The sequence below is a fragment of the Cebidichthys violaceus genome, unplaced genomic scaffold, assembly GCF_023349555.1.
Source record: "Cebidichthys violaceus isolate CVI_PGR_0920_01 unplaced genomic scaffold, fCebVio1.0.p SCAF_19, whole genome shotgun sequence".
Lineage (NCBI taxonomy): Eukaryota > Metazoa > Chordata > Actinopteri > Perciformes > Stichaeidae > Cebidichthys > Cebidichthys violaceus.
This window is the reverse complement of record NW_027176361.1, coordinates 7,927,994-7,940,998: the sequence shown is the minus strand read 5'-3', so window position 1 is coordinate 7,940,998 and position 13,005 is coordinate 7,927,994. Positions and strand designations below refer to the sequence as shown.

The 13,005-nt window shown below is 45.7% G+C and overlaps 1 protein-coding gene across 2 annotated transcripts in view; it reads left to right on the top strand.

The window, feature by feature from the left end:
* The window catches only part of dennd4c (DENN/MADD domain containing 4C), a 28,918-nt gene extending 16,233 nt beyond the window's left edge, over window positions 1–12,685 (top strand). The window contains exons 9-34 of one of the 2 annotated variants that reach the window (XM_068713481.1): window positions 390–534; window positions 1,528–1,703; window positions 1,888–1,988; window positions 2,738–2,950; window positions 3,536–3,681; window positions 3,896–3,934; window positions 4,271–4,401; window positions 4,518–4,650; window positions 4,735–4,941; window positions 5,077–5,205; window positions 5,345–5,483; window positions 5,584–5,733; window positions 5,838–5,957; window positions 6,071–6,202; window positions 6,354–7,453; window positions 7,587–7,779; window positions 7,895–7,992; window positions 8,077–8,252; window positions 8,382–8,534; window positions 8,705–8,903; window positions 9,070–9,180; window positions 9,303–9,440; window positions 9,591–9,708; window positions 10,086–10,242; window positions 10,388–10,452; window positions 10,642–12,685. In XM_068713481.1, coding sequence (XP_068569582.1) covers window positions 390–534; window positions 1,528–1,703; window positions 1,888–1,988; window positions 2,738–2,950; window positions 3,536–3,681; window positions 3,896–3,934; window positions 4,271–4,401; window positions 4,518–4,650; window positions 4,735–4,941; window positions 5,077–5,205; window positions 5,345–5,483; window positions 5,584–5,733; window positions 5,838–5,957; window positions 6,071–6,202; window positions 6,354–7,453; window positions 7,587–7,779; window positions 7,895–7,992; window positions 8,077–8,252; window positions 8,382–8,534; window positions 8,705–8,903; window positions 9,070–9,180; window positions 9,303–9,440; window positions 9,591–9,708; window positions 10,086–10,242; window positions 10,388–10,452; window positions 10,642–10,778 — 4,606 coding nt within the window. In that variant the 3' untranslated portion in view covers window positions 10,779–12,685. The remainder of the gene's footprint in view (window positions 1–389; window positions 535–1,527; window positions 1,704–1,887; window positions 1,989–2,737; window positions 2,951–3,535; window positions 3,682–3,895; window positions 3,935–4,270; window positions 4,402–4,517; window positions 4,651–4,734; window positions 4,942–5,076; window positions 5,206–5,344; window positions 5,484–5,583; window positions 5,734–5,837; window positions 5,958–6,070; window positions 6,203–6,353; window positions 7,454–7,586; window positions 7,780–7,894; window positions 7,993–8,076; window positions 8,253–8,381; window positions 8,535–8,704; window positions 8,904–9,069; window positions 9,181–9,302; window positions 9,441–9,590; window positions 9,709–10,085; window positions 10,243–10,387; window positions 10,453–10,641) is intronic. The other variant, XM_068713482.1, reaches the window with a different exon arrangement.
* Window positions 12,686–13,005: the final 320 nt, after the last annotated feature.

Here is a 13,005-nt window from a genome sequence, read left to right as displayed (position 1 = left end):
TCAGTTGCACAGAGCCACAACAGAGGATTTTCATTATGAGCATCACAAAGCAAGTATGACTTGCAGCTTTGTTGGTTTGCGTTATATGTTAAGATGTGTGTAAGGTGATTTAAAAAAATACTAACAATTAAAACTGTTGAAAGTTTAAGAAAGCACTCAACCTATTTGTTTCTCTTTTGGGATCTTCATTATCTACCATTGCTTAGTATTTTTTTTGAATTGCCTTGTTTTCTTCCTACTTATCGAATATCTGTCTCTAGTTACAAACTCAGTTAGGACCTCTTTTCTCACACTCCCTTCATCCCTTACGTCTCCTCTCCCTGGCGTTCTGTTTTTTCCACCCTCTGCACAAACTCACTCATCTCACCTGTGCTCTCCCTCCCTGTCAGCGGGGCGGACTACGGCACTCTGCTGATGAATCTGGGCTCGGAGAACTGCGCCACGCTGCTGCACTTTATCCTGCTGGAGAGCAAGATCCTGCTGCACTCACTGCGGCCCGCCGTGCTCACCGGAGTGGCCGAGGCTGTGGTGGCTGTGAGTATGATCCACCACGCAAGAGTTTCAGCAGCATCTGCTGCTTTTTGATGTTGTTAAGATAGAGATATTAAAACAGCAAGTCAAAATCACATTACACCCATTATTATTGTTATTATTATTATTATTATCACCCTTTCTCTTCCTTTTGAACAGCCAGACCTTCACTTCTACTGATTACATTAGAAATGTACTGTCAGTACAGATGTGTTTCCCTGAGAATGAAGTTGATAACATTGTCAAAATACACTTTAGTCATTTAAAAATAGTGGCCAAGGCCCAACTTAGTGTGATAGGAATACAAAATCATGAAAAGCTATACACAGAAGAAGGAACATGTTTTTGAGAAACACCTTATAGATCATCTACATTTCTTACATTTCCTCTGACAGTTTATCAGAAATCACGATTCCCTCACTGAAGTGAACTCTAGTGATCATGAACAAAGGGGATTGTTTACTATTCAGACAATTACGCGTCTGAATAGTAAACAATCCCCTTTGTTCATGATCCCTTGAGTCATAGTGATGCCTCTATTTCAACTGTGACAGTCATGACATGGATGCACAATAGATATGATACAGGGCATTTACAGTCAGAAATCATTATAACTATTACGTTGAAACTTTTTGAGAGTCATCAAAGTGAATAAGAGATGAGATATTTTTCTAAGATTTAAATTGCATTTAGATGCCCTATCTACCGTTACAGTTATACCTATCACTCCTCAACATCAACAATTACATCATACTTAATATTCCAAAAATGGTGCCGCTCCTCCACGTAGTTGACATTTGAACTTGATTGTTGAACACAACTGAACTTTGCCAGCCATGTCTCTTTGAAAACACAGGATGTCCAAATCTTTTTAAAAGTCCCCAAATGCATTTGAAGTGTTGTAATGTGTCAACCTCCAGAGCTTCTAATGCAAAGCTCTTAATTATTGTCAGCCCGGTTGTAGTAATTGTGCTTCTCTCTCTTCTTCCTCCTCAGATGATCTTCCCCTTCCAGTGGCAGTGTCCCTACATCCCCCTGTGCCCGCTCTCCCTAGCAGGCGTCCTCAACGCTCCCTGTCCATTTATAGTGGGCGTGGACTCCCGCTACTTCGACCTTTACGACCCCCCGCCAGATGTTGTCTGTGTGGATCTGGACACCAACACTATCTACCTGTATGCTGTGCTTTGATACTAAACCCATGTCGCCGCCAGCGTTTTTACTGTATATTTACTGCTCTCATAAAGTTCAACGATCTCAAATATTGCAGCAACACATTTGTTGAACCAAGAGCACAGTGCACATTGCTGTTGTGCAGTTATCCTGTTACTCCCAGCTAACTGCCATTGTGTGTTACAGTTCTGATGAAAAGAGACACAGCAACTGGAAGAACCTGCCAAAGAAGCCCGGCAAGAGTCTCATGAACACACTGAGCAACTTGCACCACCAGCTGGCCACTGGTACAAACAGCATCTCCCCTCCTCTTGTAGCAAAAAGCTTCAAAAGACACATTTACAGGGAATGGACAAAATATCAAGAACAACTTCATATATAATCGAGTTAAATACGAGCACAACCACAAACGATAAAGTCTAAAATGGCCGTAGAGCTGAATCTTCAGAAAATACCTTTTCTATTGCATTATATTTCATCTTGTATGCCCATGTTATTCTGTCCACCCCCTGTAGTTATACATGGAGCCCCAAAATGTAAATAAAGGTTCAGACAAGTCAAAAATACAACTGAATACAATCAATTATGTTGTTAGGGAAATAATTCAAATTGAATGGAAAAAAAGTTATATAGCTTACTAAGTGCTTCACGAATAAAATAAAGGTAAAAGGACAGCTTAGAATGTTACAATGCAATAACTTACAACATCAAACAATAAAACATAGGAGCATCATCAGTACAAGTAAGATGAGTTACTAGTAAATAAAAAGTAAAAGGAAAATAAAAGCACATTTGTAGAAGTCAGTCTTTCTATTTTAGAGATCTGATATAAAGCTTTATACATTTCCTTTAACCTTCAGTTTTGGGGTTCCATACTTGTATCCATAGTTGTATATGTAAATCATAATAGTACTTGGTTTAATAATGTGCATCATTTTCAATGTACTGCCTTGCCAGGCGCTTCCTTTTAAAAAAACACTATCAGAATTGACTTCAATTGTTTAAATTGAGCTTGTAATTTGTTGTGTGTTTATAGTTTCAGTACGTCAAACACCGCAGGAAAACTCAGCAGTGGACGAGGCGGACTTCACCTGGCACAAGAAGAAGACTGCCCTGGAGATGGAAATCCAGGAGGCCTTCCTTCGCTTCATGGCCTCCATCCTGAGGGGCTACCGCTACTACCTCAAACCCATCACCCAGGCGCCCTCCGAAAAGGCCACGGCTGCAGACTCCCTCTACGACCTGCAAGGTGAGCAAGTGATTGACGGCTCGCTTTTCAACTATGTGGAACTAGAGGAAAATGAAGGTGTGAAATATAATGTGGATGATGTGTAAAACCGTTGAAATCAATATGTAGCTCATGGTTTTGTTTTTGCGGAGCCTAGTACTATAGAAACCTGGATGCGTTGATAGCTTCCTGGCTTTGTAACCGATGCATAATTTACCGGCCTTAATCTCGATAGCATCACCTCATGTTGAGTGTTATTGGCATTTCCATTTCGAGGAGCATCTTAACTTATCACTCAACTTGAGTGTTTTTACAAATCAATCAGCTTTCTCCTTGGCTGTAAAAAGACTTCACTGATGTCTGTTTCTGGGAAATTGGGTCTCACTTCCATTCACCTTCACTGTCAGAGATCGATACAGATGGAGTGAAGGAAAGGGCTTGTAACACAGCATATTTTAATACGGTTGTCTTAACAGCTACACATACATTTTTGAAGAGGGATGAAAAAATAAATACATGTTGAAGTGAATACAAGAATGAAATGTGATTTCAGATTTCTGTTGAACTTAAGAAGTGACAACATGATCTGTCCTTGGCTTCCTGCAGGGTTTCTCAAAAGCAGAGACCGAACCCACCAGAAGTTCTACTCCCAGCTCACCAAGACCCAGATATTCATCCGCTTCATTGAGGAGTGCACCTTTGTCAGTGACAAGGACACTGGCCTGGCCTTTTTTGACGACTGTGTCGAGAAGGTGATTACCTAACCGGCGTCATGCCGGTCTCAGATATGTACACGCCGTACACTGGTTTTATGGTGTTTTTGTTTTTCCTCTTCCACCAGAGGTTGAACGGCCCTTTTGTTTTATGTTTTATTGGCAAAATAACATTTGTCCACTGGGAGTGTAAGGAAGCCAAAATTTCCTCCGATTCATTCTGGTGCCTTTGCTCTCTTTCCTCTTCTTGCAGCTTTTTCCCTCTGATAAAATCACCGACAAGGGCACCAAGGTAATACTGGGCTTACACTGTAATCAGATTTCCTCACGCCTTGCTGTTTCTGTGTTTGTGGCTAACATTAAAAGGTAATCAGATTAACCTTTTTCTTTCTGTGATAAATGTTCTCACCAAGGGGCACGGCCATTTCCTCCTTTTCTTCTACCCTTGAATCCTAACCTACGATCAAAAACGTCTTTCACTGCCTAGCTGGAGAAGCATAACAGATTGTGTTGTGCCTGTAGTTGTTTACTTCCTGCCATCAGACAGGAAATGACCTGCCGAGGGTGTTTTGTGTAGAAGTCATAGTCGTCTGTATCGCTAAGGCTCTGGATGCGATCCTTGCTGCAGGTCGAAGGAGAGTCATCTGAGGACACGAGACTGTTGGAGCTGGACGAGTCCCAGAAGAGCGAACACACTGTTTTTGTTATGCCCCCCGAACCTCCAGTGGGCGATGGAACTGAACCTGCCCCCAGATACACGTAAGTCTTATACCTGCAGTATAGTGAAGCTTTATTGGACATAAAAATATTGATACCAAAGCAGAAAAAGTCTTAAGGCGCATGACCTTGCACTAATCCTACTTCTCATCCTCCAGTTATAAAAGCTTCCCCAGGCTGCACATGGAGCTGTTCGACCGTCCGAGGGAGATCTGCCCAGCGCTCAGCAGCAGAGCAGCGGGGGCCAGTCTGTCCAGCAGCCCTGCGCTACTGGCTAAGAGGACGAAACAGGTGTGCACCTGCTCGCACAGTCTCATGCTTTTATCCTCCGCCGTCATCAACTCTCAAACCATTCATACTTTAAATGTCCAACAGGAGATCAAGCTGGCATACAAGATGGCTAAGCGTTTCCACTCCAACCCTCCGCTGTGGGCCCGCTGTCTGTTCAGTCACTGCTACAGCCTGTGGTTCATCTGCCTGCCAGCAGCCGTGCGACTCTCCAAGTCTAAAAGCCGTGCCATGCAGCAGGCGTACAACGTCCTCCTGAAGATGAGGACCACTGAGGTGGAGGTGCTGGATGAGGTACAGTCCGATTTAACTAATGTATTACTAAAGTTTTTCATAATTCTTCATGTTTAAACGTCTTTGTCTCTTGGATGAAATACTTGTATTATTATTTGTGGCTTTTTTTTTCATGTTTTTATCTTTGGTTATCAGGTGTGTTACAGAGTGGTGATGCAGCTCTGCGGTGTGTATGGTCTTCCTGTCATGGCCGTGCGAGTCCTGGTTGAGATGAAGAAAGCTGGAGTGCATCCGAACGCCATCACATATGGATACTACAACAAGGTCACATACAGCACTTTACGTTGCTAAAATATATCTTTATTGTAGCTCAAAGCAAATTTAAGCACTTCAATAAGCCACATCAGCAAGATTTTCTGTCTACTTACGCATGTCCTCATCCTTATGTGTGCTCCCTCTGCAGGCCGTCTTAGAGAGCCCATGGCCGAGCAGAAACCGCAGTGGCCTCTTTATGTGGACCAAGCTACGTAATGTGCTTCGTGGAGTGGTCCAGTTCAAGAACACTCTGGACCGAACACCTTCCAAGAAGGAACCCACCACAGGTGAGAATGGAGTATACTTTATGATAGGGCTGAATCATTGGAAACACTGTTTCTGTTTCCTTGTTTCTCACCCATTTTTTTTTCTTCTTTCTGTCTTTAGCAGCATCAATAGTTGGGTCAGCAGTCACCGACGCTGACCGTTTGAGTCATGGAAGTGCTGACAGCTCAAGTGAGGTCAACGGCGAGGAACACAACCTGTTTGTCCACAGCCACGGCATGGAAGACACAGCAGACAACCACTGTAGCACAGGTACTGATCCACTAAAGTTAACCATTGCCAGAGAACTGTAGTGGCTGCGACACCAGTGGCCACAGCAGTTACAGCACAGTTTGTGTGATTTGTTTGCTCCGCAGGACGGCAGTCGGACCAAGGCTACGGCTCCAAGGATGAGTTACACCAGGTGCTGGCGGAGCCTTCACATTCAGCTGTCCTGTCCACCGAGGAGAGAAACGATTCCAGAGCGCAGCATAACGGTAAGAAAAGCTCCTCTCATTCTAGTGCTTCTGCATTTAAATGTGTGTGCAATAGAAACCCCATTTTCTCCTTGTGCATTTGATATTGTTGTATTGACCACGTTGATAACCAGGAGGTGACGTTGCTGGCTCAGTGGACAGTGCTGTAGTAGTAGCAGAGCCCCCCAGTCCTGTTGATGTCCCCTCATCTGTCCCCAGTATTGTGAAGCTGTCCACGGGGAGCTTTGATGCTGGCAGGGAAACAGGTGAGGAGAAAAGAGGAGGTCTTTCAGTTTGATTAAGAAATTCATTTTTTTTTTAATGGTTTTAGATCGCAGTCAGAAATTTGGATGGCAATTTTAGATAGATTGTTTTGATACAGTGACAACCCTCACTGTATCTGTATGCTTTCTGCAGGTACAGGGAAGCTGTTCAGGAGACACAGCAAGACTGATAACGTGTCTCTCCCAGAAGACGACGCCTCGCTGCCATCGGGGGGTGTGGCTAACCAGACTCAACAGCAGCGGAAGAAGTCCTTTGGTGAGCACAGCTGTAGCTTCAGCGCTGAAACCCGTGCCGGGATGCTCCTAGAGAAAGGCGTGGACCACATGGCCAGTCAGATGGGTGCCGATGCCCGAATCCTGGCTGCAGCGCTCTGTACAGGCCAAAGTCCACCCCCTAATAGTGTGTCCAAAGCACTTTTTAAAGACCTGGAGGAAGAGCCTGAAGACGATCAGGGCTTGACATTAGTGAAGCTGCCAGAGGAAGACGGAGCTGCAGCAGGAGCGGCAGCAGAAGAAGAGAAGGGAGAGGATGAAGAGGCAGACGGGACTGAGTTAAAAGTGGTGACACGAGAGAGGAAACACACTGAAACAAGCGAGGAAGACCCGGGGTTGCGAGGGCCTACCCTGGAGAGAGCGGACGTGGAGGTGGGTGCCGACCCACTTTCCCTCCTGGTGACCGAGAGCGACGAGTCGGCCTCTGTCAGCAGCCAGGAGCCGCCGCGCTCCGTCCCCGCTGTGGTGTCCCGCAACCTGGCCGAGGAGATCGAAATGTACATGAGCCTGAGAAGCCCTCTGAGCGTGAAGTCCTCCAGCATGGAGCTCCAGCAGGCCCAGGGAGACTCCACTGACCCCCCACAGTCCAAACAGTCTCTGGAGCGCAGGTCTAGCCTCCCCGTGCCTCCTGTCAAAACTCCAACTGGCTCCCCAGGCGATACACCCAAGCGCAGCCCCAACACTGTTACTCGCTCCAAGACTTTCGCAGCAAAGACGAAGACCCCCGGCAGCGCAACGGGTAGCCCGGGTCCTAGATCGTCCTCGCTGACGGCGCTGGTCAAGTCCTCCCAGGGAGGGTCGTTGGGCTCGGTCATCAACTCCATTTCAGGCATCAAGATGGACAACCTCTTGTCCGGACCTAAGATAGACGTGCTTCGGTCGAGCATGAAACAGGCGGCAAATGTGGCCAGCAAAGTGTGGGGGGTAGTTGCTTCAGCTTACTCCTACTCGGATGACGAGGTGAGTGTTGTTAAAGGATGCTTTTTCCTTTTTATTAGCTGCTTATTATCATTTTTTTTTCTCCCCAGAATTTTGTCAGCACCGCTGATGATTTCGAGCAATCCTCTTAATCCCGTCTAACTTTCCTCCGCAGGACGAACAAGCTCAGGGTGGCGGCGGCTTCCCGTCCCATCTGGATGAGCACATGCTGGCTGCACATGACGGAGATGATAGCCCCGAGAGAGGAGTCATCCCGGGGTTGGTGGCCAACGGTCTCAACCAGAGCTGCACAAGCCTGGGCAGCAGCAGTGGCAGCAGTGACACGGGCCGAGGGACCCACCAGACACGTAAGCACTCATTCTGTAGTGCACGTATATGAGGGGAGAGGAAGAAAAGGGCCCGATGATGTTCGCTGGCCTGTGAAATTAGTTTTTTAAAGTTTGTTTTTGTCTCTTTGCGCAGATCCAACTCCTGGACGAGCAGGCAGGGGTCCAGACTCTGAGCAAGGCTCCTCCCATCACGCTTCCTCCTCAAGCATTTACCAGAACTGTGCACTGGAGGTCAGTAAACTGCACTGCTGTGTTTTCTACTCCAGTACGTACATGGCCGTAACTAACCGGTTGGACACATTTCCTTGCTGACAGGTGCTGATGTCCAGCTGCTCCCAGTGCCGCTCTTGTGAAGCTCTGGTGTACGACGAGGAGATAATGGCAGGCTGGACAGCTGATGACTCCAACCTGAACACCAACTGTCCCTTCTGTCACACAGCCTTTCTTCCCTTATTGCACGTCGAGTTTCACGACTTGCGAACTACGACCGGGTAAGAATCTGTTGTCTCAGAAATAAATGTTGTCACTTCTCCTGTGTACCTATATTAAAGTAATATTAGGATGAATAATAAAACTGAGAGAGTAACATACAAACTTGCTAAAAAAATATTCCCTCTCAGGTTCTACATGAAGCCCAGTGCCTCAGGAGACAGCATCCACAGTGCCCAGCCCACAGCCAGCAGCTCAGCTGACATCAAGGCTCCAGACCTTATCACTTTCCCTGAAGAGGAACCTAGGGAGACTCCAGACAATCTGCCTGGAGCACATAAGAGGTACACACCAAATGAAAGCCCCTCAAAGTTGTGACATGTGAAATCAGTTTGACACCGGATGTGAAAAGCCATGGCCTGGAGTATGATGGTGCAAAGATATTAACCTCAAGCTAAATACCTTGTTGTGGCAGAACCTTTTCCTGAGTCCTCTTTGCCTGTTGTGTTTCTAGTCTGATTCCAGAGCCGGTGCAGTCGGACCCCTTAGGTCTTCTGGAGCACCAGGCAGCGGTGAAGCAGCGGACCTGCAGTGGGACGTCACTGACCCGCAGCAACAGTGTCGGTGGCCCGCTGCAGAGCCTGGACTACTCCCAGAGACCTGGACACGGCGTCTCCACCACCAGCCTGCCCTGCAGCCTGCAAGCAGTGTCGGTCAGTCCTCCTTACTGTCACAAAACTAACCCCTGTGTGTGTGGGGGTGTGTGTGGGTGTGTGTGTGTGGGTGTGTGTGGGTGGGTGGGTGGGTGGGTATTTTGCCAAAACCACCATAGCTGCAATGCAGTGAAAAATGATCGGTGTGTATGTGTGTGTTTGTCAGGATGGCATGGGGACGAAAAGGCCGAACCCCAAGCCTGTGTCCGTACCGTACCTCAGCCCCTTAGTGCTGCGCAAGGAGCTGGAGACCCTGTTGGAGAACGAGGGCGATCAGGTAAAAGTTCCCACATACACACACACACACACACACACACACACACACGCGCGATTCTGCAGTCGGTTTTACAGCAAACCTTTGCCACACAGCTGCTAATCTACTCTGCCATGTCCAACCAGGTGATCTACACCCACAAGTTCCTCAGCCAGCACCCCATCATCTTCTGGAACCTGGTTTGGTATTTCCGTCGCCTGGACCTTACCACTCACCTCCCTGGCCTCATCCTTACCTCTGAACACTGCAACAACGGAGTACAGGTGAGAGACTTGACGGGTCATCAATCATTATTTGTCATCCACTCTTAGTCATAGAACTCATCCTGTTCTAAACAAGTTACTCAAGACTGTCGAGATGTTTCCATTGTGGTCTCTTTGGCCGTGATATAACTAAAGGTTTTATCTTTGCAGCTGCCCCTGACATCACTGTCCCAGGACACGAAGCAGGTATACGTCCAGCTGCTGTGGGACAACATCAACCTACACCAGGAACATGGAGAGCCCCTCTACCAGCTCTGGAGGACCTTGTGTGAGTGTTGACATCCAGAATTATACTCTTTTAATGCCACTATGTGAAGATTATTTTATGTGATGGCTCAATGTCTTTTTTTTTTTTTTTATTTGTAGAAACTACCTACACCACTAGGGAGAGACAAAGACAAGTATTTGCAATGTCTCAAAGGAAGTGTGCAGATATATGAGTCGCAAATTGAACAAAATTTGATTCTGTCACATGGGGAATGCTGTTATGGGTTTAATATGAGCTGAAATCTTGGCAATAAAATCGCGTTATGTAGTTATTCTACCTTCTTGGATACAATGTCACTGTTGGCCAGAAAACCTGAGGCTCCTGACTGAAAAGGATAGAATATCAGTCTTTCTGATGGCACTTGTGTTGTTTTCCAGTGGAGAAGAAGGGGATGCTGGCTCCGACAGACCACCAGGAGATTCGTACCCTCCTCAACACGATTGTTCACAACATCCAGACCAACGACATCTACGGGCCAATCAACCTGTTGATCCGAGAGATCAGACGGCGCCCAGAGGGTGTCAAAAGGCAGAGGTCCGTCTTTTGTCCTGCTTCTTAGAAATGTGTCCAATTTATCCTTTCTTGAAGCACTTTTGACTTCTTTTATATTCATGTATATTCTTGTAATGTTAATGAAAACGCCTCATGTCTCATGTTCTGTGTCCTGTGTTTCTCCCAGGAGTGTCTATAGAGAAATATTGTTCCTCTCACTGGTGGCGTTGGGGAAGGAGAACATCGACGTAGGTAAGTTAAATCAGCCAGTTCCATCACACCACCATCTGAAGGTTGTATCATTTAGCCTTTTAATGGTTTTCATATACCAAACTCTACTAAACTAACTATCCGTAAAAAGTAAAATAGGTACATTTCAGACAGACTGTCTGATGTTTACTCTCTTTTTCTGACTTTGTGAATCTCTCTGCGTACCTGCAGAGGCCTTCGACAGGGAGTACCGCTTGGCTTACGACGAGCTGAGCGCCGAGCAGCTCAAGTCTTTGCACCGCATCGATCTACCGCCCAGCCCCAGCGTCCAGTGGTGCCTTAAATGCTTCGGGACCCCCGTCATCTGATCGCACACACTGCCGCGGCAAAGATGAAAAAAATCTGACTGGTCAAGTGCAACAGCTGGAGGGAAGGACAGGTGGCGGGCCGGGGTGTGAGCACAACATGATTTTGTGTTCGAACACCTTCAGTCGCCCGAACATGGTACTTCTTCTTCCGCTCGTCTTGGAAGATGCCCATCGTCTGCTTTTTTTTTTTTTTTTTTTTACAACCTTATGAGCTGCTTACAGGAGGGACTGTTTCTGTAAATGGCTTGGAGAGCTGCAGTGAGTTATTTGGGGCTAGTTGAGGTGTGCTTCTTTACAGATGGTGTATAGAATGATAAATCATTGTACAGAATATATCGACTGCCCCTGTTGTGTGCGTGTTCGTGTGCGCGTGTTCGTTCGTGTGTGTGTGTGTGTGTGTGTGTGTGTGTGTGTGTGTGTGTGTGTGTGTGTGTGTGTGTGTGTGTGTGTGTGTGTGTGTGTGTGTGTGTGTGTGTGTGTGCGTGCGTGCGTGCGTGCGTGCGTGCGTGCGTGCGTGCGTGCGTGCGTGTGTGTGTGTGAGATCGTGCAGTAAGTCCCCTGTCTTGTAGCCTTTTTGCCCACTTTGCCTAAATCTGTCCCAGCTGTCTCCCCATTAGATCAGTCTATGTTGTTTTGAGACTGTGAACGTATCCTGATTGTTCGTTTGTGCACTTTTTGAAAAAGATAACAAGAAATAACAGTAACTCATGTCCACCTGTCTTTTTGTACATATTGTTTACTTTGGGGGAGAAATCTGAAAGCAGGGTTTTTCCTCGATGCCTTGACTGTTTGTGTGATCCGAGTCTTAATGAATGTTCAAGTTTGTTTCATTGTCAATGTACAGGCTCAGAGCGCGGCTCTCTGTCTGTGTATATAAGCATTGGAAGCACACATGTAAACGGGAGAGGACTGAGGACAATCACTAATTTTCAATCACTAAAATGGATTCTGCAACATTCCTGATGCCTTGCAATCAAAACAGGTCTTAAAGAAATATTATCGATCTCTGCAGCAACAGCATAAAATCAGCAGATTAAAAAACGAACGCATCGATGGGACGCTACAGATTCCCACACTTTAAGACAAAGACACATGTTCTCTTGCGGGGACAGACAGCTGACCGAGCATTCAATCCAACTTGTGTTTTTAATAGCTGCGTCTTTTAACAATAATATACTTTACTCGTTCAGCTAATATGCCTTATTGTAATGTTGAATTAGAACTGTAACTCACACGTACTGGGGCTACTCCTTAATCTAGCATAGAACGAACCAGTTTATTTTTTTTAATTGGGTAAACTATTTGCAGACGAGATTGCTTTTATGGTTGGTGGTAGCAATTAGAGCTTTATGCTGCAAGGGGCTTCTTCAATACACTGTGTTAAAGGAAGAAACAATTTTACAGCATGACATTCCAGTAAATGCAGAAACGGACAGGAGAAAGCAGATGTTGTGATGAGCTGTGGGGAGGTGGGTGTAGATTTGGGAGACTGACTTTGTACAGAAGCGAAGATATTGTGAAATATTCAATTTGCACTGTATCAATTACAACCTGACCTTAACCCAGGGTGAGGATGAGATGAGACCACATGAAAACAATTAACATACAGTAGTTTTTTTTGCTCCGAAACAAAACATAATTCTCAATTATTTATTTTTGTATCATTGACATTTGGATTGCAGACAGTGTAACTTAGCATTTGTATGACTAACAAGCTTCCCTTCCCCTTTTAATCCGTCTTAAGGGATCCCATCCTGTACTGACTTTGTAAATCTGACCTTCACATGGCAGAGGATGTACAGAAGAGTGTTCTGTAATGATAGATTTAGGTGACCTCTTACCGTCCTGTGGAAAGGAATTGAATGTCTACACTTATGTGCGCTGCAATAAACAAGTTTGTGAACTGATTGAAAAAAAATATATATCAATTTTTTTTTCAAAGGATTTGTTTTATTCAGTGCCTGCGTGTGAGAAGCTCCAGTGATTCATGTTATTTTTTTTTAAATCTTTCTGATAGCTGCTTGTAGTTTGTCAGTACTTCTGTGAAGGCCTTGATGTCCTTACTTACTCCTTTTTGGATTATATGGTCAGCAATCCATCAAATTCCCTCCCAAGTAAATTGTCATGCTCTCTCATAACTACCTCCATATCCTCCCAACTCTTCCTTTCCTAAATTACATCTTCCTCCATCTCCTTCATCTCGTCCTCCATCACTTGCTCGTCACCC